At 45.7% G+C, this 27,582-nt stretch overlaps 1 protein-coding gene across 2 annotated transcripts in view; it reads right to left on the bottom strand.

The window, feature by feature from the left end:
• Positions 1 to 27,582, bottom strand: part of LOC141166932 (LIM homeobox transcription factor 1-alpha-like) — a 222,636-nt gene that overhangs the window by 66,366 nt on the left and 128,688 nt on the right. For both annotated transcript variants that reach the window (XM_073654138.1, XM_073654139.1), the window contains exons 4-5: positions 14,795 to 15,027; positions 7,268 to 7,419 (exon numbers count right to left, since the gene is read on the bottom strand). In XM_073654138.1, the coding sequence (XP_073510239.1) occupies positions 7,268 to 7,419; positions 14,795 to 15,027 (385 nt within the window). The remainder of the gene's footprint in view (positions 1 to 7,267; positions 7,420 to 14,794; positions 15,028 to 27,582) is intronic.

A 27,582-nucleotide genomic window follows, 5' to 3' on the forward strand; every position in this document is an offset into this window, starting at 1 on the left:
ATACAACGAGGATGACAGGGTCAGATGTTATACACCAGGGATGACAGGGTCAGATGTTATACACCGAGGATGACAGGGTCAGATGTTATACACCGAGGATGACAGGGTCAGATGTTATACACCAGGGATGACAGGGTCAGATGTTATACACCGAGGGTGACAGGGTCAGATGTTATACACCGGGGATGACAGGGTCAGATGTTATACACCGGGGGTGACAGAGTCAGATGTTATACACCGGGGGTGACAGAGTCAGATGTTATACACCGGGGTGACAGGGTCAGATGTTATACACCAGGGATGACAGGGTCAGATGTTATACACCGGGGGTGACAGAGTCAGATGTTATACACCGGGGGTGACAGAGTCAGATGTTATACACCGGGGTGACAGAGTCAGATGTTATATACTGGGGGTGACGGGGCCAGATGTTATACACCGCACCGAGGATGACAGGGCCAGATGTTATACACCGGGATGACAGGGTCAGATGTTATAGACCGGGGGTGACAGGGTCAGATGTTATACACCGGGGATGACAGGGTCAGATGTTATACACCAGGGGTGACAGGGTCAGATGTTATACATCGGGGGTGACAGAGTCAGATGTTATACACCGGGGGTGACGGGGCCGGATGTTATACACCGGGGGTGACAGGGTCAGATGTTATACACCGAGGATAACAGAGTCAGATGTTATACACCGAAGATGACAGGGTCAGATGTTATACACGGGGGATGACAGGGTCAGATGTTATACACCGGGGGTGACAGAGTCAGATGTTATACACCGGGGTGACAGGGTCAGATGTTATACACCGGGGTGACAGAGTCAGATGTTATACACCGGGGGTGACAGGGTCAGATGTTATACACCGGGGGTGACAGGGTCAGATGTTATACACCGGTGGTGACAGAGTCAGATGTTATACACCGGGGGTGACGAGGCCGGATGTTATACACCGGGGATGACAGGGTCAGATGTTATACACCGGGGGTGACAGAGTCAGATGTTATACACCGGTGGTGACAGGGTCAGATGTTATACATCGGGGGTGACAGAGTCAGATGTTATATACCGGGGGTGACGGGGCCGGATGTTATACACCGGGGGTGACAGGTCAGATGTTATACACCGGGGTGACAGGGTCAGATGTTATACACCGAGGATAACAGAGTCAGATGTTATACACCAGGGATGACAGGGTCAGATGTTATACACCGGGGGTGACAGAGTCAGATGTTATACACCGGGGGTGACAGGGTCAGATGTTATACACCGGGGTGACAGGGTCAGATGTTATACACCGGGGGTGACAGGGTCAGATGTTATACACCGGGGTGATGGGGCCGGATGTTATACACCGCACCGAGGATGACAGGGTCAGATATTATACACCGGGATGACAGGGTCAGATGTTATAGACCGGGGGTGACAGGGTCAGATGTTATACACCGGGAATGACAGGGTCAGATGTTATACACCGGGAATGACAGGGTCAGATGTTATACACCGAGGATGACAGGGTGAGATGTTATACACCGGGGATGACAGGGTCAGATGTTATACAACGAGGATGACAGGGTCAGATGTTATACACCAGGGATGACAGGGTCAGATGTTATACACCGAGGATGACAGGGTCAGATGTTATACACCGGGGGTGACAGGGTCAGATGTTATACACCGTCGGTGACAGAGTCAGATTTTATACACCGGGGATGACAGGGTCAGATGTTATACACCGAGGATGACAGGGTCAGATGTTATACACCAGGGATGACAGGGTCAGATGTTATACACCGAGGGTGACAGGGTCAGATGTTATACACCGGGGATGACAGGGTCAGATGTTATACACCGGGGGTGACAGAGTCAGATGTTATACACCGGGGTGACAGAGTCAGATGTTATATACTGGGGGTGACGGGGCCGGATGTTATACACCGCACCGAGGATGACAGGGCCAGATGTTATACACCGGGATGACAGGGTCAGATGTTATAGACCGGGGGTGACAGGGTCAGATGTTATACACCGGGGATGACAGGGTCAGATGTTATACACCAGGGGTGACAGGGTCAGATGTTATACATCGGGGGTGACAGAGTCAGATGTTATACACCGGGGGTGACGGGGCCGGATGTTATACACCGGGGGTGACAGGGTCAGATGTTATACACCGAGGATAACAGAGTCAGATGTTATACACCGAAGATGACAGGGTCAGATGTTATACACCGGGGATGACAGGGTCAGATGTTATACACAAGGGATGACAGGGTCAGATATTATACACCGGGGGTGACAGAGTCAGATATTATACACCGGGGGTGACAGGGTCAGATGTTATACACCGGGGTGACAGAGTCAGATGTTATATACTGGGGGTGACGGGGCCGGATGTTATACACCGCACCGAGGATGACAGGGCCAGATGTTATACACCGGGATGACAGGGTCAGATGTTATAGACCGGGGGTGACAGGGTCAGATGTTATACACCGGGGATGACAGGGTCAGATGTTATACACCGGGGTGACAGGGTCAGATGTTATACACCGGGGATAACAGAGTCAGATGTTATACACCGGGGATGACAGGGTCAGATGTTATACACCAGGGATGACAGGGTCAGATGTTATACACCGGGGGTGACAGAGTCAGATGTTATACACCAGGGATGACAGGGTCAGATGTTATACACCGGGGGTGACAGGGTCAGATGTTATACACCGTCGGTGACAGAGTCAGATGTTATACACCGGGGATGACAGGGTCAGATGTTATACACCGAGGATGACAGGGTCAGATGTTATACACCAGGGATGACAGGGTCAGATGTTATACACCGAGGATGACAGGGTCAGATGTTATATACCGGGGGTGACAGGGTCAGATGTTATACATCGGGGGTGACAGAGTCAGATGTTATACACCGGGGGTGACAGAGTCAGATGTTATACACCGGGGGTGACAGGGTCAGATGTTATACACCGGGGGTGACAGAGTCAGATGTTATACACCAGGGATGACAGGGTCAGATGTTATACACCGGGGGTGACAGGGTCAGATGTTATACACCGTCGGTGACAGAGTCAGATGTTATACACCGGGGATGACAGGGACAGATGTTATACAACGAGGATGACAGGGTCAGATGTTATACACCAGGGATGACAGGGTCAGATGTTATACACCGAGGATGACAGGGTCAGATGTTATACACCGGGGGTGACAGGGTCAGATGTTATACACCGTCGTTGACAGAGTCAGATTTTATACACCGGGGATGACAGGGTCAGATGTTATACACCGAGGATGACAGGGTCAGATGTTATACACCAGGGATGACAGGGTCAGATGTTATACACCGAGGATGACAGGGTCAGATGTTATACACCGGGGGTGACAGGGTCAGATGTTATACACCGGGGATGACAGGGTCAGATGTTATACACCGGGGGTGACAGAGTCAGATGTTATACACCGGGGTGACAGGGTCAGATGTTATACACCGGGGGTGACAGAGTCAGATGTTATACACCGGGGGTGACAGAGTCAGATGTTATACACCGGGGGTGACAGAGTCAGATGTTATACATCGGGGGTGACAGGGTCAGATGTTATACACCGGGGGTGACAGGGTCAGATGTTATACACTGGGGGTGACAGAGTCAGATGTTATACACCGGGGGTGACGAGGCCGGATGTTATACACCGGGGATGACAGGGTCAGATGTTATACACCGGGGGTGACAGAGTCAGATGTTATACACCGGGGGTGACAGGGTCAGATGTTATACATCGGGGGTGACAGAGTCAGATGTTATATACCGGGGGTGACAGGGTCAGATGTTATACACCGGGGGTGACAGGGTCAGATGTTATACACCGGGGGTGACAGGGTCAGATGTTATACACCGGGGGTGACAGGGTCAGATGTTATACACCGTCGGTGACAGAGTCAGATGTTATACACCGGGGATGACAGGGTCAGATGTTATACAACGAGGATGACAGGGTCAGATGTTATACACCAGGGATGACAGGGTCAGATGTTATACACCGGGGGTGACAGGGTCAGATGTTATACACCGTCGGTGACAGAGTCAGATGTTATACACCGGGGATGACAGGGTCAGATGTTATACAACGAGGATGACAGGGTCAGATGTTATACACCAGGGATGACAGGGTCAGATGTTATACACCGAGGATGACAGGGTCAGATGTTATACACCGGGGGTGACAGGGTCAGATGTTATACACCGTCGGTGACAGAGTCAGATTTTATACACCGGGGATGACAGGGTCAGATGTTATACACCGAGGATGACAGGGTCAGATGTTATACACCAGGGATGACAGGGTCAGATGTTATACACCGAGGATGACAGGGTCAGATGTTATACACCGGGGGTGACAGGGTCAGATGTTATACACCGGGGATGACAGGGTCAGATGTTATACACCGGGGGTGACAGAGTCAGATGTTATACACCGGGGTGACAGGGTCAGATGTTATACACCGGGGGTGACAGAGTCAGATGTTATACACCGGGGGTGACAGAGTCAGATGTTATACACCGGGGGTGACAGAGTCAGATGTTATACATCGGGGGTGACAGGGTCAGATGTTATACACCGGGGGTGACAGGGTCAGATGTTATACACTGGGGGTGACAGAGTCAGATGTTATACACCGGGGGTGACGAGGCCGGATGTTATACACCGGGGATGACAGGGTCAGATGTTATACACCGGGGGTGACAGAGTCAGATGTTATACACCGGGGGTGACAGGGTCAGATGTTATACATCGGGGGTGACAGAGTCAGATGTTATATACCGGGGGTGACAGGGTCAGATGTTATACACCGGGGGTGACAGGGTCAGATGTTATACACCGGGGGTGACAGGGTCAGATGTTATACACCGGGGGGTGACAGAGTCAGATGTTACACACCGAGGATGACAGGGTCAGATGTTATACACCAGGGGTGACAGGGCCAGATGTTATACACCGGGGGTGACAGGGTCAGATGTTATACACCGGGGGTGACAGGGTCAGATGTTATACACCGGGGGTGACAGGGTCAGATGTTATACACCGGGGATGACAGGGTCAGATGTTATATACCAGGGATGACAGGGTCAGATGTTATACACCGGCGATGACAGGGTCAGATGTTATACACCGGGGATGACAGGGTCAGATGTTATACACAGAGGATGACAAGGTCAGATGTTATACACCAGGGGTGACAGGGTCAGATCTTATACACCGAGGATGACAAGGTCAGATGTTATACAAAGGGAATGACAGGGTCAGATGTTATACACCGGGGATGACAGGGTCAGATGTTATACACCGGGGATGACAGAGTCAGATGTTATACACCGGGGGTGACAGGGTCAGATGTTATACACCGGGGTGACAGAGTCAGATGTTATATACTGGGGGTGACGGGGCCGGATGTTATACACCGCACCGAGGATGACAGGGCCAGATGTTATACACCGGGATGACAGGGTCAGATGTTATAGACCGGGGGTGACAGGGTCAGATGTTATACACCGGGGATGACAGGGTCAGATGTTATACACCAGGGGTGACAGGGTCAGATGTTATACATCGGGGGTGACAGAGTCAGATGTTATACACCGGGGGTGACGGGGCCGGATGTTATACACCGGGGGTGACAGGGTCAGATGTTATACACCGAGGATAACAGAGTCAGTTGTTATACACCGAAGATGACAGGGTCAGATGTTATACACCAGGGATGACAGGGTCAGATATTATACACCGGGGGTGACAGAGTCAGATGTTATACACCGGGGGTGACAGGGTCAGATGTTATACACCGGGGTGACAGAGTCAGATGTTATATACTGGGGGTGACGGGGCCGGATGTTATACACCGCACCGAGGATGACAGGGCCAGATGTTATACACCGGGATGACAGGGTCAGATGTTATAGACCGGGGGTGACAGGGTCAGATGTTATACACCGTCGGTGACAGAGTCAGATGTTATACACCGGGGATGACAGGGTCAGATGTTATACACCGGGGGTGACAGGGTCAGATGTTATACACCGGGGGTGACAGGGCCAGATGTTATACACCGGGGATGACAGGGTCAGATGTTATACACCGGGGGTGACAGAGTCAGATGTTATACACCGGGGGTGACAGGGTCAGATGTTATACACCGGGGGTGACAGGGTCAGATGTTATACACCGGGGGTGACAGGGTCAGATGTTATACACCGGGGGTGACAGGGTCAGATGTTATACACCGGGAATGACAGGGTCAGATGTTATACACTGGGAATGACAGGGTCAGATGTTATACACCGGGAATGACAGGGTCAGATGTTATACACCGAGGATGACAGGGTCAGATGTTATACACCGGGGATGACAGGGTCAGATGTTATACACCGAGGATGACAGGGTCAGATGTTATACACCAGGGATGACAGGGTCAGATGTTATACACCAGGGATGACAGGGTCAGATGTTATACACCGGGGGAGACAGGGTCAGATGTTATACACCGAGGATTACAGGGTCAGATGTTATACACCGGGGATGACAGGGTCAGATGTTATACACCGAGGATTACAGAGTCAGATGTTATACACCGGGGGTGACAGGGGCGGATGTTATACACCAGGGATGAGGGGCTGGAAGTTACTGTATACACGGAGGTGACAGGGTTGGATGTCATGTATTGGGGGTGACAGGGCCATATGTTATACACCGGGCGCGAGGGGCTGAATATAAAATTGGAATTCGATGATTAAGATGTTGAGCCCAATACTTTCTTCCATAACGTGTAAAGTAAGGGTAGGGCAGAAACACACCACCGTAGCCAACTGCAGAATAACTTTGTTTCACAATCGTGTAGTCATTTTCCTGTCACACTGCCGTCATGCCATGACCGCACCATCTGGCCATAACCTAAGTAGAGTTGCACACGGCTGTCAGGTACAGACTACTCCGAATACCCGACTGTAAAGACCAGCATTTGTCAGTAAAGGTATCATTATAAGAAGCTTTGAATATAAGTTCCTCAGCAGCGAAACATTAAATTACAAGTCCCAGCTGCTTTTGCCTAGGAGACTAATACGTCATACTGGTACTGGAATTCAGTGAAAAGAGAGGATGGAAAACACTGAGCTCATATAAAGATTTACCTCTAACTATGTACTTTTATATCTTGCTTAGAGATGGTTTCTTATGAGTGGGTACCTTTCTGCAAGGCTTGGAAGACACCTCAAATGATGCCTTAAAAGCTCTGCGCTGCTGCGTGGTGAGAATTGTTCTCGGCCTTTTCGATCGTTTAAGGTCTTTTGCTTCATCGCTTCCTTTGCCATGATTTCCATCCTCTTCTTCACTTTTAACTGTAAGTACAACATATATCCATGGATGAACCAAACCACGATGGTTGTTTATACCAATAAAGAGCGATATATAATACCCTGTGATCTTGATTGTTTTAACATTTTTCGCGTTATCTGTCTATTATATCTCTCTGTTGTAGGGTTTGGTACTCACTCAGCTGCGATTGAGGTATGCACAGAAAGCGGTTTAATAAAAATGTTCAGGCAGGTGTATTCAGACTTCCTAAACAGCTCAGCATAAGCAACCAAAAAGACAGCCTTTTTCTAGCACAGAGTGAAAACAGAAAATAAAGAGTCCATACAATATAGCGGGTTCACCCTCTCAGGTCCTTCATCAAAACACACAGGAGGTCTCCACACCTCGAGCCACAGACACTTGCAGTCTCCATTTTATTTACAAAACCACACCCTGGGTTGGGGATATGTGAGCAGCCATTCACACCCATCTCTTATGACTGCTCGTAAAACCCGGCCCTGATACTCCCTATTAACCCTCTCAACACTATACGTGCTGGAGCATGCTTTCCCGGGTTTACATCGAGCTACCAACCTCGATTATACTTATCTCCCATCAAAGACCTGTCCGGCGGCCATCTTACATACCCCCCCTCTGCCCAAAGCCGGGGGGCACCTTCCGCTATCAAACAGTGGGCCCTCGACAGTGCGTCAGCATTGCCATGCAGTTTCCCGGGCCTATGTTCTACATGGAATCTAAAATCCTGAAGAGTTAGAAACCACCTGTTCCCCTTCTTCTCCCTCATCCACCTTAGTGTCATCCAGGTAGGCTGCTGCGTACTTCTTGTGGGGAGCTAGGATCCGGTCCATGGCTCATGGGAAGGTAGCCGGGGCTCCTTGCAACCCAAACAGCATCCTTGTGTACTGGAAACAACCGTCTTACGTTGAGAAGGCCGTCTTCTCCTTGGCCTCTTGGGACATGGGTATTTGCCAATATCCTTACATGAGGTCAAGGGTGGCAATGTACCTGGCCGGCCCCAACCTTTCAATCCATTCATCTACACTGGGCATTGGGTAGGTGTTGAACTTCAAGACCTCGTTGAGCTTCCTATAGTGATTGCAAAACCGCCGTTCTCCATCTGGTTTCAGCACTAAGACTATAAGACTGGACCATCCACTCTTGAACTCTTCAATGACTCCCAGACTCAGCATTCGCTTCACCTCTTTCGAGATCACCTCTCGGCGAGCTTCAGGAATCCGATATGGCTTCATGTTTACTCGAACAGGAGGCTCCGTAAGAACCTCATGCTCTATGATCTGAGTACACCCCGGTAGATCCAAGAACAGGTCCCTGTTCCGCTGTAGCAACTCTCGGCACTGTTGCTTTTGTGCACGTGACAGCGACTCTGCCACCTTGACCTCTTCCACGTCGGTGTGCCGCCCCGGCCGGGCTGCTGCGGTCACTGTACTGGTGACTGGTCTGAGTGCTGGTATGGTCTGGCTGGGGGCGCGCGCCAGTCTTTAGCAATTGTGAGGGTTAATAATAAAATAATAAAAGGGTTCGTGACTCCAGTTGGGATGTTCGGCCTGATATGGCCGGGCACTGATGAAGGCCCCTGGGAGTTAGGTGGTGATGAGCCATGCCAGATGATTAACCCCTCCCAACCAGGGCTGGCTCCCAGGGGAGTTGGAGCAGGAATGGCACCGCAGAAAATAATCAGCTTTGGACAGGGTAATAAGCAGTTTCTACCTTTTACTGGAGTTCTGCAAACAGTTCCAGAAGCTTCTATGCAATTCACATACAGGGTTTTGTCAGGTCTGCATGGTGAGGTTATATTCTCTGCTGTGAGGTCGTGTAGCCTTCCTGCTGCTAATTATACCTCTGGTAGACGATTCCTTGGATCCCCAGGGGTACAAGGTAAACACTCTGGAAGTCTCTGTGCTCTAGGGACTGGACCCTGCCTCATGCAGCTTGTCCTTGCAGAGAGCACACTTCTCTCCCTTGCACAGGGAACTCCATGATGGTGCTTCCTCTTCCTCACACTACAACTACCACTACTGAAGCACCTCCTCTCTTCTCTGAGGGATAGTCCACAACTTCCTGGTTTGTCAAAAGTGCACAATCATCCAGTAAGGGATCGGGTAACAATGTGTATATGTAATGATAACAGCAGATAACTTATCCCTCAGCATTGCTGGAAATACATATGAATTATATCACACATGCAGGCATTTTGTGGCGCTAAAGACACGGGCGCCACATTGGCTTCAGACTTCGCCACCAAACACGGAGCTTCCACGGGCTCCCTATCTCGCCATGGCTTAATCAGGTTGACCTGGTACACCTGGTAGGGCTTCCTTCTCCCTGGATGGTGGACTTTATAGTTGACATCGCCACCTTTTCCACTACTTCATAGGGGCCCTGCCACTCAGCCAGGAATTTGCTCTCCACCGTAGGTACCAGCACCAGTACTCAATCCCCAGGGTTGAAGTGTCTCACACTCGCTGACCAATTGTACACCCTCGACTGTGCCTCTTGTGCTTTGAGGAGGTGTTCTTTCACAATGGGCATCACCTCTTCAATCCTCTCTTGCATCTGGGTCACACGTTCGACTACACTCCTGTAGGGTGTAGACTCCGCCTCCCAGGTCTCCTTTGCTATGTCCAGGAGTCCGGAGGGGTGTCGGCCATATAACAGCTCCAAAGGGGAGAATCCAGTAGAGGCCTGTGGGACTTCTCTGATGGAGAACAGAAGGTACGGCAGCAGACAGTCCCAGTCTCAGAAGGCCTTCTCTATGACCTTCTTCAACATGGCCTTCAAGGTTTTATTAAACCTCTCCACCAAGCTATCTGTCTGTGGGTGGTAGACTGAGGTACTGAGTTGTGTGATTTGCAGGGTCTTGCACAACTCCCTCATCACCTTTGACATAAATGGAGTTCCTTGGTCCGTTAGGATCTCTTTAGGCAACCCTGTCCTGGAAAAGATATGGACCAACTCCCGGGCTATACACTTGGAGGAGGAGTTTTGTAGTGGTACGGCCTCCGGATACCATGTAGCATAGTCCAGTACCACCAGGATATACTGATGTTCTCTGGCGGACTTGACCAGGGTCCTACTAGAATTGAAACCATGAAGTCTGCTCCTGCATGGTAGCTGCAGAGAGGGTTAATCAGCCATTTTAAAAGGGAGTGTTTTTTGTGAATGACCATTGTGAAGGGTGGGAGGTCATTCACCATATCTCCACCTCAGGGGTTTAAATACACGGCCTGCTGAGCTATTAGGAGTTCAGTGTATCTGGAGAGGCATACATCAGACAGGAGATGTGTGCTCTGTGCTGACCTGAACCACTTGGAGTAACTAAACTCTGAGCAGGCGGACCCCTGCCTACACGAGGACTGTGTTCTGCATGACCACGTTGTTTTTATTTGTTTTCCCGTTTTGCCCAAAGGGCTGTGTTTATTTTGGTTTATGCCACATTCTAATAATCCAACAATAGATTTAAAGAGACAGAGTAACTGTGTTTACCTCCGTATGCAGCTGAGTGAGCAATCTACCACAATATATATTGCCTTGAAAAAGTATTCAACCCCATGAACGTTTCCACATTTTTTCATGTAACACCCACAAACTTAAATGCATTTTATTGGGATTTTATGTGATATGCCAACACAAATGAGCAAGTATTTGTGAAGTATAAAGGAAATGATATATGGTTTTCTAAATATTTTAAAAATATAAATCTGAAAATTGTGACACGCATATATTATACCCCTAAATAAAATTCTGAATGACCAATTGCCTCCAGAAGTTACATAATTAGAAAATTGAGTCCACTTGTGTATAATTTACTCTGTTTAACTACAGCTGTTCTGTGAAGGCCCCAGATGTTTGTTTGAGAAGATTAGGGATCAAACTGCATCATGAAAACCAAGGAGCACACCAGACAGGTCAGGGATAAAGTTGTGGAGAAGAGTAAAGCAGGGTTAGGTGAAAATAAAATTGCCATAAATAATACAGGAAAGGAAAAGAAGGGTAGAGTGTGAATACAATATAACTTGATATATAATATAATATAATGATTAGATTAAAATGTTATACTATTATCTGAGTGTATGAAGGACCACCACTGTGCACTAAATAAAATTGATAAGTTATTTCACAGTAGTAATCCACCAGAGGGTCCCAGATTGTAGTGGCAGAGAATAGTAAATTTAACCTCAATATATAGAGTTATAATCAATATCCTTGAATACTATAATTGACCGCAGATTTATTTAGGAGGTATAGAGCCAGCTAGTATGACCTCATCCATATATATTTATTTAGGAACCTTTGTCCCAGCTTGTAGTTTAGGGTCAGATTATCTGCTGTTCAGCCGCAGCACAGGCAGAGACACACGTGTAACGCTGACTTCGGCAGACATCTAGCCTCAGCGCTCATTGCAACGCTAGAGTTCTTTCATCTAATAGCAGTCTGACTGTTGGTGTCATTTATGCAAATTGCCTTTTCAGAGACGAAGAGGACTTGAACTCTAGCGCCACCTATTGGAATCAGCAATCCTAAAAGTCACTATCGACCCTTTAACGAGCCTTGCCATATGACTTCGGATAAAAGTCAAACCAGAATCTCAATATGCAGACACGTGTTTCGGGGTATTGTCCCTCGTCAGTGCAAAGTATGAGATCTGATTTGGCTGTATAAGTGGCTTCATAGTGGGATCTAAGGGGTAATATATATTTTATTGGACACATACCATTAAGTTAGTTACAAGATCATCTGATGACGCTGTGCACTTACCTAGCGTACGCTGCCTAAAGGTGAAGTCAGACGGCCATATTATGATACTTGCGCGAGGATCGCATCGCAATCCTCGGACTGGCTGTTGGCTCTCCTGACCTGAGCGTGACAGCAGGTATTTCTATGCAGCTTAGGTGAGGAGAGCCGATGGCCAGTCCAAGGATTGCGATGCGATCCTCACGCGAGAAATATGGCCATCTGACTGCACCTTATATTCCTCCTTTATGTTCTATACAGATGAGATCATTCTAGCTGGCTCTGTCCCTCCTAAATAAATCTGTGGTCAATTATAGCATTTAGGGATATTGATTACAACTCTATATTGGCAGGTACAATTTACTATTCTCTGCCAATACAATATGGGACCCTCTGGTGGAGTACTGCTGTGAAATACTGTAATTTATCAGTCTTATTTAGTGCACAGTTGTCGTCCTTCATACGCTCAGATAATCTAGAGTGTATAGTGCCATTGCAGTTTTTAATAATATCACAATTTAATCTAATCATTAAAAGTTATATTTTATACACACTCTACCTTTCTTTTCTTTCCCTATATTATGTATGATTATTTATAGTAGTGTACACTTTTGTGAATAAGAATTATTTTATGGAAATTAGTTTTTTGTATATTTTCAATACAAAATATAAGTCAAGCTATTGACATCTCACTGTTTAATCCATCTTCCAAAATGGAAGGAGTATGGCACAAATGCAAACCTACCAAGACATGGCCGTCCACCTAACCTAACATCAGAGGTAAGGAGAGCACTAATTGGAGAAGCAGCCATAAGACCCCTGGTCACTCTGGAGCAGCTGCAGAGACCAACAGCTCAGGGGCAAGAATCTGTCCACAGGACAACTATTAGTCATAAACTCCACAAATATGGCCTTTATGGAAGATTGGCAAGAAGAAAACCATTTTTGAAAACAAGCCATAAGAAGTTCTGTTTGCAGTTTGCAAAAAGCCATGTAGAGGACACAGTGATCATGTGGAAGAAGGTGCTCTGGTCAGATGAGACTAAAGTAGAAGTTTTTGTGCTAAATGCTATGTGTGGCGGAGAACTAACACTGCACATCACCCTGAAAACACCATCCCCACCGTCACACATGTTGGTGGCAGCATCATGCTGTGGGGAAGCTTTTCTTCAGCAGGGGCAGGGAAGCAGATCAGAGTTGATGGGAAGATGGATGGAGCTAAATACAGGGAAAACCTGGAGAAAACTTGTTAGAGGCTGCAAAAGACTTGAGACTGAAGAGTAGGTTCACTCCCAGAAGGACAACGACCCTAAACATATTGCCAGAGTTACAATGGATGGTTTAGCTGAAAGCATATTCCTGTGTGTAAATGGCCCAGTTACAGTCCAGACTGAAATCCCATTGAGAATCTGTGACAAGATGTGAAAATTGCTGTTCACAGACGTCTCCATCCAATCTCAATGAGCGAGAGTGAGTGTGCTAAGAATGGGCAAAAATGTCACCTTTACATGTGCAAATCTGGTAGAGACAGACCCCAAAAGACTTGCAGCAATAACTGCAGCAAAAGGTGGTCCTACAAAGTGTTGACTCGGGGGAGATGAATACAAATACATATCATAATTTTTAGATTTATATTTTTAAAATATTCAGAAAGCCATGTATCATTTCCTTTACACTTCACAAATACTTGCTATTTTGTGTTGGTATCACATAAAATCCAAATAAAAAAACATTTAAGTTTGTGGATATAATGTGAAAATATGTTGGAATGTTCACGGGGTATGAATACTTTTTTAAGGCACTGTATATATACATATATATCTGCGGATAATTTATCTGCCCATGTAAAAAGAGCTTTACCGGTTTCTACGGATGATATCATCTCATGAGCTATTTTCATTTCTTGGAAGTGAGGATGAGACAATCGGCCGAAATTGGAATTTAGTAGATTCACTTGAATTAATCCAGGAAATTGGATTTGCGTAAAATGTATTCAATGAGAACTGGATATGAATTATTATGTTCTGAGGTCTTTCCAGAAACCAGAACATCATAAACATAAGTCAAACAACAAAAAAATATATATTATACTCACCCACATCTCGCCATCTCTGCTCTGGTCACTGGTACAACCTCTTCAAAGGAATCTGATGTTGCAGAGTTTAGTCCTGGTGCTGAAGATGCCTTTGAAGAGATGGCCAGCGATCCGAAAAAGAAGATGACCGGACCTGAGCGAAACAGGTGAGGGCCAGATGAGTATAACTTTAAAAAGAAAAATGTAACCCCATTCACGGCTCTCTATAATCCAATCAAAAGGCGGTGGCATTTTTCTGGATTCACTTAAGTGAATAACAAAAAATTAGGTTTCAAGTGAACCCAAATTTTGGATAATATTTGAGGCTAATTCGATTCTCTCATCTCTACTCGGAAGTGGGAAAAACAATCTTTTTTTGAATTGGTAGTTTTAATACTTTTTTTTTTTTTATTCTTAATTGAAAACTTTTACTGGCCATCAACTTGTCTGGTTGGCATTAGTAATTATGGAAGTACAGCAATTGGTGCATGACGTACATTACCCTATGTGCACACACATTTGTAGATGACAGAACCATCTCACTGTATAAAAATAGATGGTCTGCAACCTACCCGATCCGGCTGGTGTGAGGCTGAAGGCACTGAGCATCTCTCTCTCCCTTTCATAGTCACTTCGACACAGCAGCTGCCCTTCCTTTAAGACAAACTCATCTCCTCGCTCTAATCTTCGCTCACACTCGCAGCAGTAGAAGCAGGCCACATGGTACACGTGGCTGAGAACCCGCATGATGAATTCAGATGGCAGCACAGTCTTCAGGCAGCTGTTGCATTTGGTAGAAAAAAGCCTATAAGACATGAATATTCAAGTAATTATTTGGAAACTTATATGTTGGAACTCTAGTATGAGTTGGGACCTGGATATGGGATATAAAGTGAAGAGGATGAGGGACATATTGAAACCTGGATATGGGATATATGGTGAACAGGATGAGGGACATATTGAAACCTGGATATGGGATATATGGTGAACAGGATGAGGGACATATTGGGACCTGGATGGATGACATATGGGGCCCAGGATGAGAAACATGGGGGACATATGGGGACCAGGATGGGGTACATTATTGCATAAAGGGGTCAGGATGGAGGACATTATTACAGGAAAGGGCCCATAATGGTGACATAAAATAAAGGGGCCAGGATAGGGACATTATTAAAGGAAGGGGCCAGGGTAGGGACATTATTACAGAAGGGGCCAAGACGGAAGAAATTATTACCGGATGTGGGTCATTATTACAGAAAGGGCCAGGATTAGTGACATAATTACTGTATAGGGGCCAGATTGAGTAACATAGATTATTGCTTTATATTGACAAGTGGGGGACATAATTATTGTGGGGGCCAGTGAGGGGACATTATTACTAGTGTTGAGCCACCCCGTAGTGTTCGGGTTCGGTTCGGTTCGTCGAACACCGGGATGTTCGAGGAACTGTTCGTCGAACTGTTCGTCGAACACCTTAGAACACCGTCGAACACCGTTAAAACCAATGGCAGGCAAACAAAAACACATAGAAACACATAGAAAACACCTGCAAAGGTGTCCAAAAGCTGACAAACTGCTCAGAAGACACTCTCTTTAAAAAAGCCGGCCGGCAAATTCAGCAGCGGCATACACCGGTACCCGACAATTTAGACAAGAAGGAATAGAGCATCACACATAGATTAGATAGATAGAAACATGTCAGTCACACATATAAGAAGCACAGTGACAGTGTTGGTTACTGCACTTGTCATTTAGTGTAAAGGATTTATTAAAAAAACTATTAGTGTTTTCATGCACCGTCTCTTTAAAAAAGCCGGCCGGCAATTCAGCATCTGTACCCGACAATTTAGAACAGAAAGAATAGAGCTTCACACATAGATTAGATAGATAGAAACATGTCAGTCACATATATATGAAGTACAGTGATAGTGTTGCTTACTGTACTTGTCATTTAGTGTAAAGGATTTATTTAAAAAAATAATAGTGTTTTCATGCACTGTCTCTTTAAAAAAGCCGGCCGGCAATTCAGCAGCGGTACCCGACAATTTAGAACAGAAAGATAGAGCATCACACATAGATTAGATAGATAGAAACATGTCAGTCACATATATATGAAGTACAGCGATAGTGTTGGTTACTGTACTTGTCATTTAGTATTAAAATAAAGGATTTATTATTAAAAAAATTGGCGTGGGGTTCCCCTTAATTTTAGGCTCTAGCGGAGGTTAAGCAGACGGCTGGGGCAGATGTTTGAAGCCTGGGAAGGGGGTAATACCCACGGAGCTTCCCAGGCTACTAATATCAGCCCCCAGCTGAATACATAGCCTTTACTAGCTATTAAAATGGGGGACCCCCCAAAAAAAATGACGTGGGGTCCCCCCTAATTTAATAGCTTGCAAAGGCTAGGCAGACAGCTGGGGGCTGATATTAATAGCCCAGGAAGGGAGCCATGAATATTGGCCCCCTCCCAGGCTAGAAACACCAGCCGTCAGCCGCCCCAGAAATGGCGCATTCATAGGATGCGCCAATTCTGGCACTTAGCCTCGCTCTTCCACGCTGCCCTGGTGCGGTGGCAGGGGGTAATAGGGTTGGGGTTGATGTCAGCTTATAATGCCAGCTGACATCAAGCCCAGGTTAGTAATGGAGAGGCGTCTATAAGACACCCCCATTACTAACCCCATAGTCAAAGTTAAAAAAAACACAAACACCCAGAATAAAGTCCTTTAATTGAAATAAAGACACAATCCTTTATTGTTCTAAATTAAACCATACTTACCATCACGCCCATTCCAGCTGAAGCCAACGATCTCCTGCAATAAAAGAAAAATAATAAAGCAACCTCATCCTTACCTTTCCATGGTTCCCATGACAGCTTCAGCTCTGCTACATCGAGATGACAGGCTGGACCGCAGCAGAACGCTGCCATCCAGCCTGTCATCCCGCAGACACTGAGAAGCGCAGGCTTGCTTGCGCTGCTCAGCGTCTCTCTGTGACGACATCCAGAGGAGCCGAGTTCATGTCCAATGAACTCGGCTCACCTCATGCACGTCACTGACAGCGTGGGAAAATTCTCACGCTGAAGCGCTGATTGCAGGAGAATTTTCCCACGCTGTCAGTGACGTGCAGGAGGTGAGCTGAGTTCATTGGACATGAGCTCACCTCATGCACATCACTGACAGCGTGGGAGAATTCTCCTGCACTCAGCACTTCAGCGTGAGAATTTTCCCACGCTGTCAGTGACGTGCATGAGGTGAGCCGAGTTCATTGGACATGACCTCGGCTCATCTGGATGCCGTCACAGCGAGACAGTGAGGAGCGCAAGCATGCCTGCGCTTCTCAGTGTCTGCGGGATGACAGACTGGATGGCAGCGTTCTGCTGCGGTCCAGCCAGTCATCTCGATGTAGCAGAGCTGAAGCTGTCGTGGGAACCATGGAAAGGTAAGGATGAGGTTGGTTTATTATTTTTCTTTTATTGCAGGAGATCGTTGGCTTCAGCTGGAATGGGTGTGATGGTAAGTATGGTTTAATTTAGAACAATAAAGAATTGTGTCTTTATTTCAATTAAAGGACTTTATTCTGGGTGTTGTGTTTTTTTTAAATACTTTACTAGAAATTCATGGCGGTCATGTCTAATACTGGCGTGACCCCATGAATTTTGGGCTTGGGGCCAGCTGATAATACCAAGCTGGCCCTAACCCCTTTATTACCCAGTGAGCCACCGCACCAGGGCCCTGGATGAGTTGGGTACAGCGCCAGAAGATGGCGCTTCTATGAACGCACCATTTTCCGGGGTGGCTGCGGACTGCAATTTGTAGCGGGGGGGGCCCAGAAAGCTTGGGCCTCCCTGCGCTGCAGATTCCAGCCCCCAGCTGCCTAGTTGTACCTGGCTGGACACAAAAATAGGGCGAAGCCCCACGTACTTTTTTTTTAATTATTTCATGAAATTCATGAAATAATTAAGAAAAAAAGGCCTTCCCTATATTGTTGTGTCCGGCCAGGTACAAATAGGCAGCTGGTGGTTGGGGGCAGCCCGTTCCTGCCTGCTGTACCTGGCTGGACACAAATATAGTGCGAAGCCCCACTTCAATTTTTTTTAATTATTTCATGAAATTCATGAAATAATTTAAGAAAAATTGACGTGGGGCTTCGCACTATATTTGTGTCCAGCCAGGTACAGCAGGCAGGAACGGGCTGCCCCCAACCACCAGCTGCCTATTTGTACCTGGCCGGACACAACAATATAGGGAAGCCCTTTTTTTCTTAATTATTTCATGAAATAATTTAAAGAAAATTGACGTGGGGCTTCGCCCTGTTTTTGTGTCCAGCCAGGTACAACTAGGCAGCTGGGGGCTGGAATCCGCAGCGCAGGGAGGCCCAAGCTTTCTGGGCCACCCCCGCTGCAAATTGCAGTCCGCAGCCACCCCGGAAAATGGCGCGTTCATAGAAGCGCCATCTTCTGGCGCTGTACCCAACTCATCCAGGGCCCTGATGCGGTGGCTCACTGGGTAATAAAGGGGTTAGGGCCAGCTTGGCATTATCAGCTGGCCCTAAGCCCGAAATTCATGGGGTCACGCCAATATTAGACATGACCACCATGAATTTCTAGTAAAGTATTTAAAAAAAACACAACACCCAGAAAAAAGTCCTTTAATTGAAATAAACACACAATTCTTTATTGTTCTAAATTAAACCATACTTACCATCACGCCCATTCCAGCTGAAGCCAACGATCTCCTGAAATAAAAGAAAAATAATAAAGCAACATCATCCTTACCTTTCCATGGTTCCCATGACAGCTTCAGCTCTGCTACATCGAGATGACAGGCTGGACCGCAGCAGAACGCTGCCATCCAGCCTGTCATCCCGCAGACACTGAGAAGCGCAGGCTTGCTTGCGCTCCACAGTGTCTCTCTGTGAGGGCATCCAGATGAGCCGAGTTAATGTCCAATGAACTCGGCTCACCTCATGCACGTCACTGACAGCGTGGGAAAATTCTCACGCTGAAGCGCTGATTGCAGGAGAATTCTCCCACGCTGTCAGTGACGTGCAGGAGGTGAGCTGAGTTCATTGGACATGAGCTCACCTTATGCACGTCACTGACAGCGTGGGAAAATTCTCCTGCACTCAGCGCTTCAGCGTGGGAGAATTCTCACGCTGAAGCGCTGAGTGCAGGAGAATTCTCCCACGCTGTCAGTGACGTGCAGGAGGTGAGCTGAGTTCATTGGACATGAGCTCACCTTATGCACGTCACTGACAGCGTGGGAGAATTCTCCTGCACTCACCGCTTCAGCGTGAGAATTTTCCCACGCTGTCAGTGACGTGCATGAGGTGAGCCGAGTTCATTGGACATGAACTCGGCTCCTCTGGATGTCGTCACAGAGAGACGCTGAGCAGCGCAAGCAAGCCTGCGCTTCTCAGTGTCTGCGGGATGACAGGCTGGATGGCAGCGTTCTGCTGCGGTCCAGCCTGTCATCTCGATGTAGCAGAGCTGAAGCAGTCGTGGGAACCATGGAAAGGTAAGGATGAGGTTGCTTTATTATTTTTCTTTTATTGCAGGAGATCGTTGGCTTCAGCTGGAATGGGCGTGACGGTAAGTATGGTTTAATTTAGAACAATAAAGGATTGTGTCTTTATTTCAATTAAAGGACTTTATTCTGGGTGTTTGTGTTTTTTTTAACTTTGACTATGGGGTTAGTAATGGGGGTGTCTTATAGACGCCTCTCCATTACTAACCTGGGCTTGATGTCAGCTGGCATTATAAGCTGACATCAACCCCAACCCTATTACCCCCTGCCACCGCACCAGGGCAGCGTGGAAGAGCGAGGCTAAGTGCCAGAATTGGCGCATCCTATGAATGCGCCATTTCTGGGGCGGCTGACGGCTGGTGTTTCTAGCCTGGGAGGGGGCCAATATTCATGGCTCCCTTCCTGGGCTATTAATATCAGCCCCCAGCTGTCTGCCTAGCCTTTGCTAGCTATTAAATTAGGGGGGACCCCACGTCATTTTTTTTGGGGGGGTCCCCCATTTTACTAGCTAGTAAAGGCTATGTATTCAGCTGGGGGCTGATATTAGTAGCCTGGGAAGCTCCGTGGGTATTACCCCCTTCCCAGGCTTCAAACATCTGCCCCAGCCGTCTGCTTAACCTCCGCTAGAGCCTAAAATTAAGGGGAACCCCACGCCAATTTTTTTAATAATAAATCCTTTATTTTAATACTAAATGACAAGTACAGTAACCAACACTATCACTGTACTTCATATATATGTGACTGACATGTTTCTATCTATCTAATCTATGTGTGAAGCTCTATTCTGTCTGTTATAAATTGTCGGGTACAGATGCTGAATTGCCGGCCGGCTTTTTTAAAGAGACCGTGCATGAAAACACTATTATTTTTTTTGATAAATCCTTTACGCTAAATGACAAGTACAGTAAGCAGCACTGTCACTGTACTTCGTATATATGTGGCTGACATGTTTCTATCTATCTAATCTATGTGTGAAGCTCTATTCTTTCTGTTATAAATTGTCGGGTACCGCTGCTGAATTGCCGGCCGGCTTTTTTAAAGAGACGGTGCATGAAAACACTATTATTTTTTTTGATAAATCCTTTACGCTAAATGACAAGTACAGTAAGCAGCACTTTCACTGTACTTCGTATATATGTGGCTGACATGTTTATATCTATCTAATCTATGTGTGATTCTCTATTCTTTCGGTTCTAAATTGTCGGGTACAGGTGTATGCCGCTGCTGAATTGCCGGCTTTTCATGTTTCACTGTTGGCACTGTTCCCATCGATTTGGGCAATCACTGTAATGCCACAACCACCATGGCTGTGGCATTACAGTGAGTGGCAGACAATCCCTGCATGATTGGTGCTCTAAATAGCTCCAGACATGCAGGACACGCTTTTGGTGCACGAACAGTTATCGAACATAACCTCGAACAGCCGAATTTTTTGCAAATCGTTCGGGTTCGTCGAACAACTCGAACACCGCCCAAAACAGCTCGAATTTGAGATTGGCGAACAGTTCTAGTCGAACACCGCTCATCTCTAATTATTACTGCTGTAATATATTTGATTTTTGAGGAGTCTGTTTTCCATGGAGGGGAACAAAAGGGAGGTCCCGTTACTGTGCAAGGTGGCACTATGTTGCTTTTTTTCTTCATCTGGCGCAGTGTAGAAGTCGGGGAAGATAGTGGGGAATGTCATCTAGAAGCAATCAGTTTAGATAACTGTGTTATTTTCTGCAGAGTCGAGTCCTGGCTGGAAGAAGTGATGGCAGTCTGAGCCGGATGAAGAAGAAAAGTGAAGATTAAGACTTCAACTACAGATGTCACTGGTAAGTAAGTGTATTAACTGTACACTTACATTACATACTATATAGTATATACAGAGTTCCTGTATATGTCACTGTTGATCCTTGTATTACCTGTACACTGTTACTATATACAGAGCTCCTGTGTATAATGTCTTCGGTGATCACTGTATTACCTGTACACTGACACTATATGCAGAGCTCCTGTGTAAACTGTTACTGGTGATCCCTGTGTTACCTGTACACTATACACTATATATAGAGCTCCTGTGTATATTGTCTCCAGTGATCCCTGTATTACCTGTACACTGACACTATATACAGAGCTCCTGTGTATAATGTCACTGGTGATCACTGTATTACCTCTACACTGACACTATACACAGAGCTCCTGTGTATAATGTCACTGGTGATCCCTACATTACCTGTACACTGACACTATAGAGATTAGGTGCAGCAGACAATTGAGGTTAGAGATGGACAGATGACCATCCTTTCCTATTTGAGTGGTGTTTCTTTAGTACTAATTTTAAAAAACTTGTAGAAAATCCTTTAATACTATTCACCATAGTAAGAAGTGACTGACATTAACTGGAACAATGTGCACATGACAAGAGGCAATGAGACTAACTATGAAGGCAGAGGTGGAGCATGAACGGGTATGCACTTTTACTTTTAGCTCCTGTTACTTATATTTTGTGGTTGAGGAAAATGTGCGTGGCTTTAAAGTGGGTGTGATTTTTAAAAAGGCGTGGTTTCATAACACAAACAGGAAACCTGTTCAAAATTTGAATCCCACCCCTGGTATAACCCCGCCCACACCACTGATTAGCAGCCTTCTGCATACACTGTGCATAGGCAGAAAGCAGCCAATCAGTGGTAGGGGCAAGGTTATATAGATCTCATGAAAATAGAGGACTACAAAGCAGCAGGTTTACTTTAATAATAATAACCTCTACTGTGGGTAAAATCCTGGAGGGTTTCCTAAGAGATGCTATAATAGAGTATCTGAAGAAGAATAACCTCATGACCCAATATCAACATGGGTTTACGAGGGACCGTTCCTGTCAAACTAATCTGATCAGTTTTTATGAGGAGGCAAGTTCTGGACTGGACCAAGGAAATGCAGTGGATGTTGTGTATATGGACTTTTCAAAAGCTTTTGATACGGTTCCACACAAAAGGTTGATACATAAAATGAGAACAATGGGGATAGGGGAAAATATATGTATGTGGGTTAAGAATTGGCTCAGTGATAGGAAACAAAGGGTGGTTATTAATGGAAAACACTCAGACTGGGTCTCAGTTAACAGTGGGGTACCACAGGGGTCAGTATTGGGCCCCCTTCTTTTTAACATATTTATTAATGACCTTGTAGGGGGCATACAGAGTAATATTTCAATATTTGCAGATGACACTAAACTCTGCAGGGTAATCAATACAGAGGAGGACAATTTTATATTACAGGAGGATCTATGTAAACTAGAAGCTTGGGCTGATAAATGGCAAATGAGCTTTAATGGGGATAAATGTAAGGTAATGCACTTGGGCAGAGGAAATAAAATGTATAATTATACGCTTAATTGTAAAACACTGGGCAAAACTGTAACTGAAAAAGACCTGGGTGTATTGGTGGACGACAAGCTCACGTTTAGTGGCCAGTGTCAGGCTGCTGCTGCAAAGGCAAATAAAATAATGGGAAGCATTAAAAGAGGCATAGATGCTCATGAAGAGAACATCATTTTACCTCTATACAAGTCATTAGTGCGACCACACTTAGAATACTATGTACAGTTCTGGTCTCCGGTGTATAAGAAAGACATAGCTGAACTACAGCGGGTGCAGAGAAGAGCGACCAAGGTTATTAGAGGACTGGGGGTCTTCAATACCAAGACAGGTTATTACACTTGGGGTTATTTACTGTGGAAAAAAGAAGGCTTAGGGGTGATCTTATTACTATGTACAAGTATATGAGGGGACAGTACAAAGACCTTTCTACCGATCTTTTTACTCTGAGGCCAGAGACGGGGACAAGGGGGCATCTTCTACGTCTGGAGGAAAGAAGGTTTAATCATAATCACAGACGCAGATTCTTTACTGTAAGAGCAGTGAGACTATGGAGCTCTCTGCCGCATGATGTTGTAATGAGTGATTCACTATTAACATTTAAGAAGGGCATGGATGCCTTTCTTGAAAAGTATAATATTACAGGTTATACAGTATATACACTAGATTCCTTGATAGGGCGTTGATCCAGGGAACTAGTCTGATTGCCGTATGGAGTCAGGAAGGAATTTTTTTCTCCAATGTGGAGCTTTTTTTGCCTTCCTCTGGATCAACATGTTAGGCCATGGTTTGAACTAGATGGACTTAGTCTTCCTTCAACCTTAAAAACTATGTTACTATGTCTCTATGCTTATAAAGCCGTGATTTTATCAAAACTACAACAAGCAGCCCAGTAAGTGACACATCGCTGGAATCAGGGACTCTGCCTCTGCAATCACAAATAAGCAGGTCAAAGGAGTTGTCCAGGACTGAAGTATTGATTTACTATCCACAGGATAAGTAGTCGATTTGAAATTGATGCGGGCTGACAAATGACACCCAGTGGCGTAACTAGAGTCCGATTGACCCCGGTGCAAGATTTGGACCTTGGCCCTCCCCTATCCTGTTATATATACAGTACAGACCAAAAGTTTGGACACACATTCTCATTTAAAGATTTTTCTGTATTTTCCTGACTATGAAAATTGTACATTCACACTGAAGGCATCAAAACTATGAATTAACACATGTGGACTTATATACTTAACAAAAAAGTGTGAAACAACTGAAAATATGTCTTATATTCTAGGTTCTTCAAACTACCTCTTGAAGCTCATCAAGAGAATGCCAAGAGTGTGCAAAGCAGTCATCAAAGCAAAAGGTGGCTACTTTGAAGAACCTAGAATATAAGACATATTTTCAATTGTTTCACACTTTTTTCTTAAGTATATAATTCCACATGTGTTAATCCATAGTTTTGATGCCTTCAGTGTGAATGTACAATTTTCATAGTCATGAAAATACTGAAAAATCTTTAAATGAGAAGGTGTGTCCAAACTTTTGGTCTGTACTGTATGTCCTCCATCCTGGTATATATATATCCCCCATTCTGGTATGTATGTCCCTTATCCTGGGACCCATCCTGGTATACAGTATATAGCCCTCATCCTAGTATATATATCCCCATTCTTGGTATTTGCCCCTTATCCTGAGCCCCATCCTGATATATCCCTCAACCTGGTATTTATGTCCCTTATCCTGGGCCCCATCCTGGTATGTATACCCTCCATCCTGGTATATGTCCCTTATCCTGGGCCCCATCCTGATATATATATCCCCCAACCTGGTATATATGTCTCTTATCCTGGGCCCCGTCCTGGTATGTATACGCTCCATCCTGGTATACATATCCCCCATCCTGGTATATATGTCCCTTATCCTGGGCCACATCCTGGTATATATATCCCCCATCCTGGTATATATGTCCCTTAACCTGGGCCCTATCCTGGTATATATATCCCCCATCCTGGTATATGTCCCCCGTTCTGCTGCTATTATTTAATGCATAGAAAAAAATAAACCATTCTACTCACCTTCCCTCCGCTCCCCCGCCGTTTGGCATCCTCTTCTAAACCTAGCAGCTGATTTCAGAGTGCAAGCGACGGGAGTGCATGATGTCACTGCCATGCTCCCCCAGTCACGTGCACACTGAGTTCGGTAGTGTGTATTGCTGCTCACGAACCCGACGGGTTTGTGCACCACAATACCCTTCAACTGGATGTGCATCTGAGGACCGCTCACCAGCATGGGCCCCCAGCCACATTGTGTCTGTCCGCGGTCATGACCTCTGCGACCGTCGTCCTGTAGAGACTGGAACTAAGTATTCTGGTGATTGGTGTCAGATCCGAATAATTATACATTACCTATCCTATGGATAGTTCATCAATAGTTTGATCCTGGACAACCCATTTAAAGGGGACAATCCCATTTTGCTACATAGGATTCCTAATGATACATTTATCAAAGGGCCCCCAAGGATCTTCTTCATTATACCAATGCTTTAGAGAAAAATAGGCTGTCCATGTAATAAATAGATGTGCTCAAGACACAGAGAGGCTCTTTATAATCCTTCTTTGCTCTCGCTAATCGATAGGGAGTTCTGAGAATGAGTTTTCCCTATATTAACTCTTAATGACTCAATAGGGTGCTTGAAAATGTGTTTCCTAAACCAAACAACCCCTTTAAACTTAAAGCTACCTGTCTCAGTTAACAAAGTGACGTTAGACTGTCAAATTCCCTAAGAATTAACACTTCAGCTCCTGAGAAATGATGGGAAATGTTCATTATGACTTTTGTTGGGCTACATTTAAAAAAATTTCAATTAGAAAAACAGTTTTTGTCGCCCATAGCAACCATATCTGAATTATTTTGTAATCCATAGAATGATTGGTTGCTGTTGGCAACAAGGCACTTAGTCAAGTGGAGTGTCCACATGAAAGTTTCCGTAGTGTAGTGGTTATCACACGCGAACACGCGAAAGGTCCCCGGTTCGAAACTGGGCAAAAACACTCCCTCTGCATTTGATGTCACTTTCTTACCATTTCTTTATGGGTTGACTGAAAGCTACAGCCATAATCTTCAGCCCCATCAGGAGATGCCTTTCTATGAGCCAGAGCGAAGAACAATCTGTCAAATATTCACATTACACCAATGAACAAATGCAATACTGCATTTACCCTGTAGTGGCCGCTGTACAGGAAATGAGCAGCTGAAGCCAATATCCCCCAGCTTGAAGGTGTTGACTATAACGAGCTAAAGTTTTTCGAGTTTATGCATTGATACCAACTGTGACATGCAGAAGTAGTGCTGTAGCTTCCAAAGCATCCAGCAACTGTTACAAATAACACAAGCACAGGAGACAGGAAGTATTGTGCTTCAGAAACATCCAGCAACTAGAGGGGTTAACACAGTCACAGGAGACAGGGAGTGTTTTAGCAGAGCCCCAGGGGGATTGTGGGGAACTTGTTATTGTAGTCGGGCTGAAGCCGAAGAGAGAGGTGGTGTGTTACCTGCATCTGACAGAAGGCAACTGAACAGGATTCAGATCAGGAGAAAAACTAAACACAGGTCAGATAAACTCCCTGAACTAACAGTGCAGAATATTATCAGACAGGAAGATAAGGACTGGAAGGAATTATGTCACAGGGATCATCTCCCTCATCAAACGCCTCCCCCCTCCATCTCCATGCAGGATAAAGAATGCTGTGTACTATTGAGTCCTTGGGAGGGAAAAGCCTGTGCTTGTGAATGCATAGAACTGTGCTGCTAAGAGATCTAATCTGTGCTGAATTATACTACTGAAGAGACTGACGTTACTGTGCCTGCTTTATTAGACTGTACTGTAATCAAGATTGTTGCTGTAGTATCCCTGAATTGCACTGGCCGTGGTTCAGATTAAATTCCACTGTTAAACTGTTGAAAAAGACTCTTGTCAGATGTGTTTAGTCAGCAACTGAATCTATCGTGCGCCTGAGAGAAGCTGCAGCCTATAGTCGCCCTGAGTAACGGTTCCAACAGGATTCCAACGAATTCATGAAACCCGTCTCGCCCTATCTGAACCTAGCGGCGTGCGTGTAACAATGGTGGCCCGTATGGGGAGTCCTGAGCGGGAATTAGCATGTAAAGGGAGAAGAGGAAAAGTATCTGGAAAAACACAGCAGTTTAGCACCTCAATTCAACTCTGCTACATCAGTTAAAGTGGACCAGCCCTAAAGAAAACTCACTAGCAGCAATGAATGTGGAAATTCAAATGGACAGAATTAGTGAGCTGCTTCTTCAGTTAACCTGTGAAGAATGGAGAACAGTAGCAGAAAATAAAAAGATGTCAGAAGAACAGATTTCTAAAGCACACAACCGCAGGCAACTGTTAGCTGCCATTAATGCAAAATGGATGAGCTGGGGGAGAAAGAAGCTGAAGACGTCATGAGGACTTTC

This window comes from Phyllobates terribilis, unplaced genomic scaffold (assembly GCF_046119375.1).
Source record: "Phyllobates terribilis strain yellow unplaced genomic scaffold, ASM4611937v1 Scaffold_11__3_contigs__length_659146591, whole genome shotgun sequence".
NCBI lineage: Eukaryota > Metazoa > Chordata > Amphibia > Anura > Dendrobatidae > Phyllobates > Phyllobates terribilis.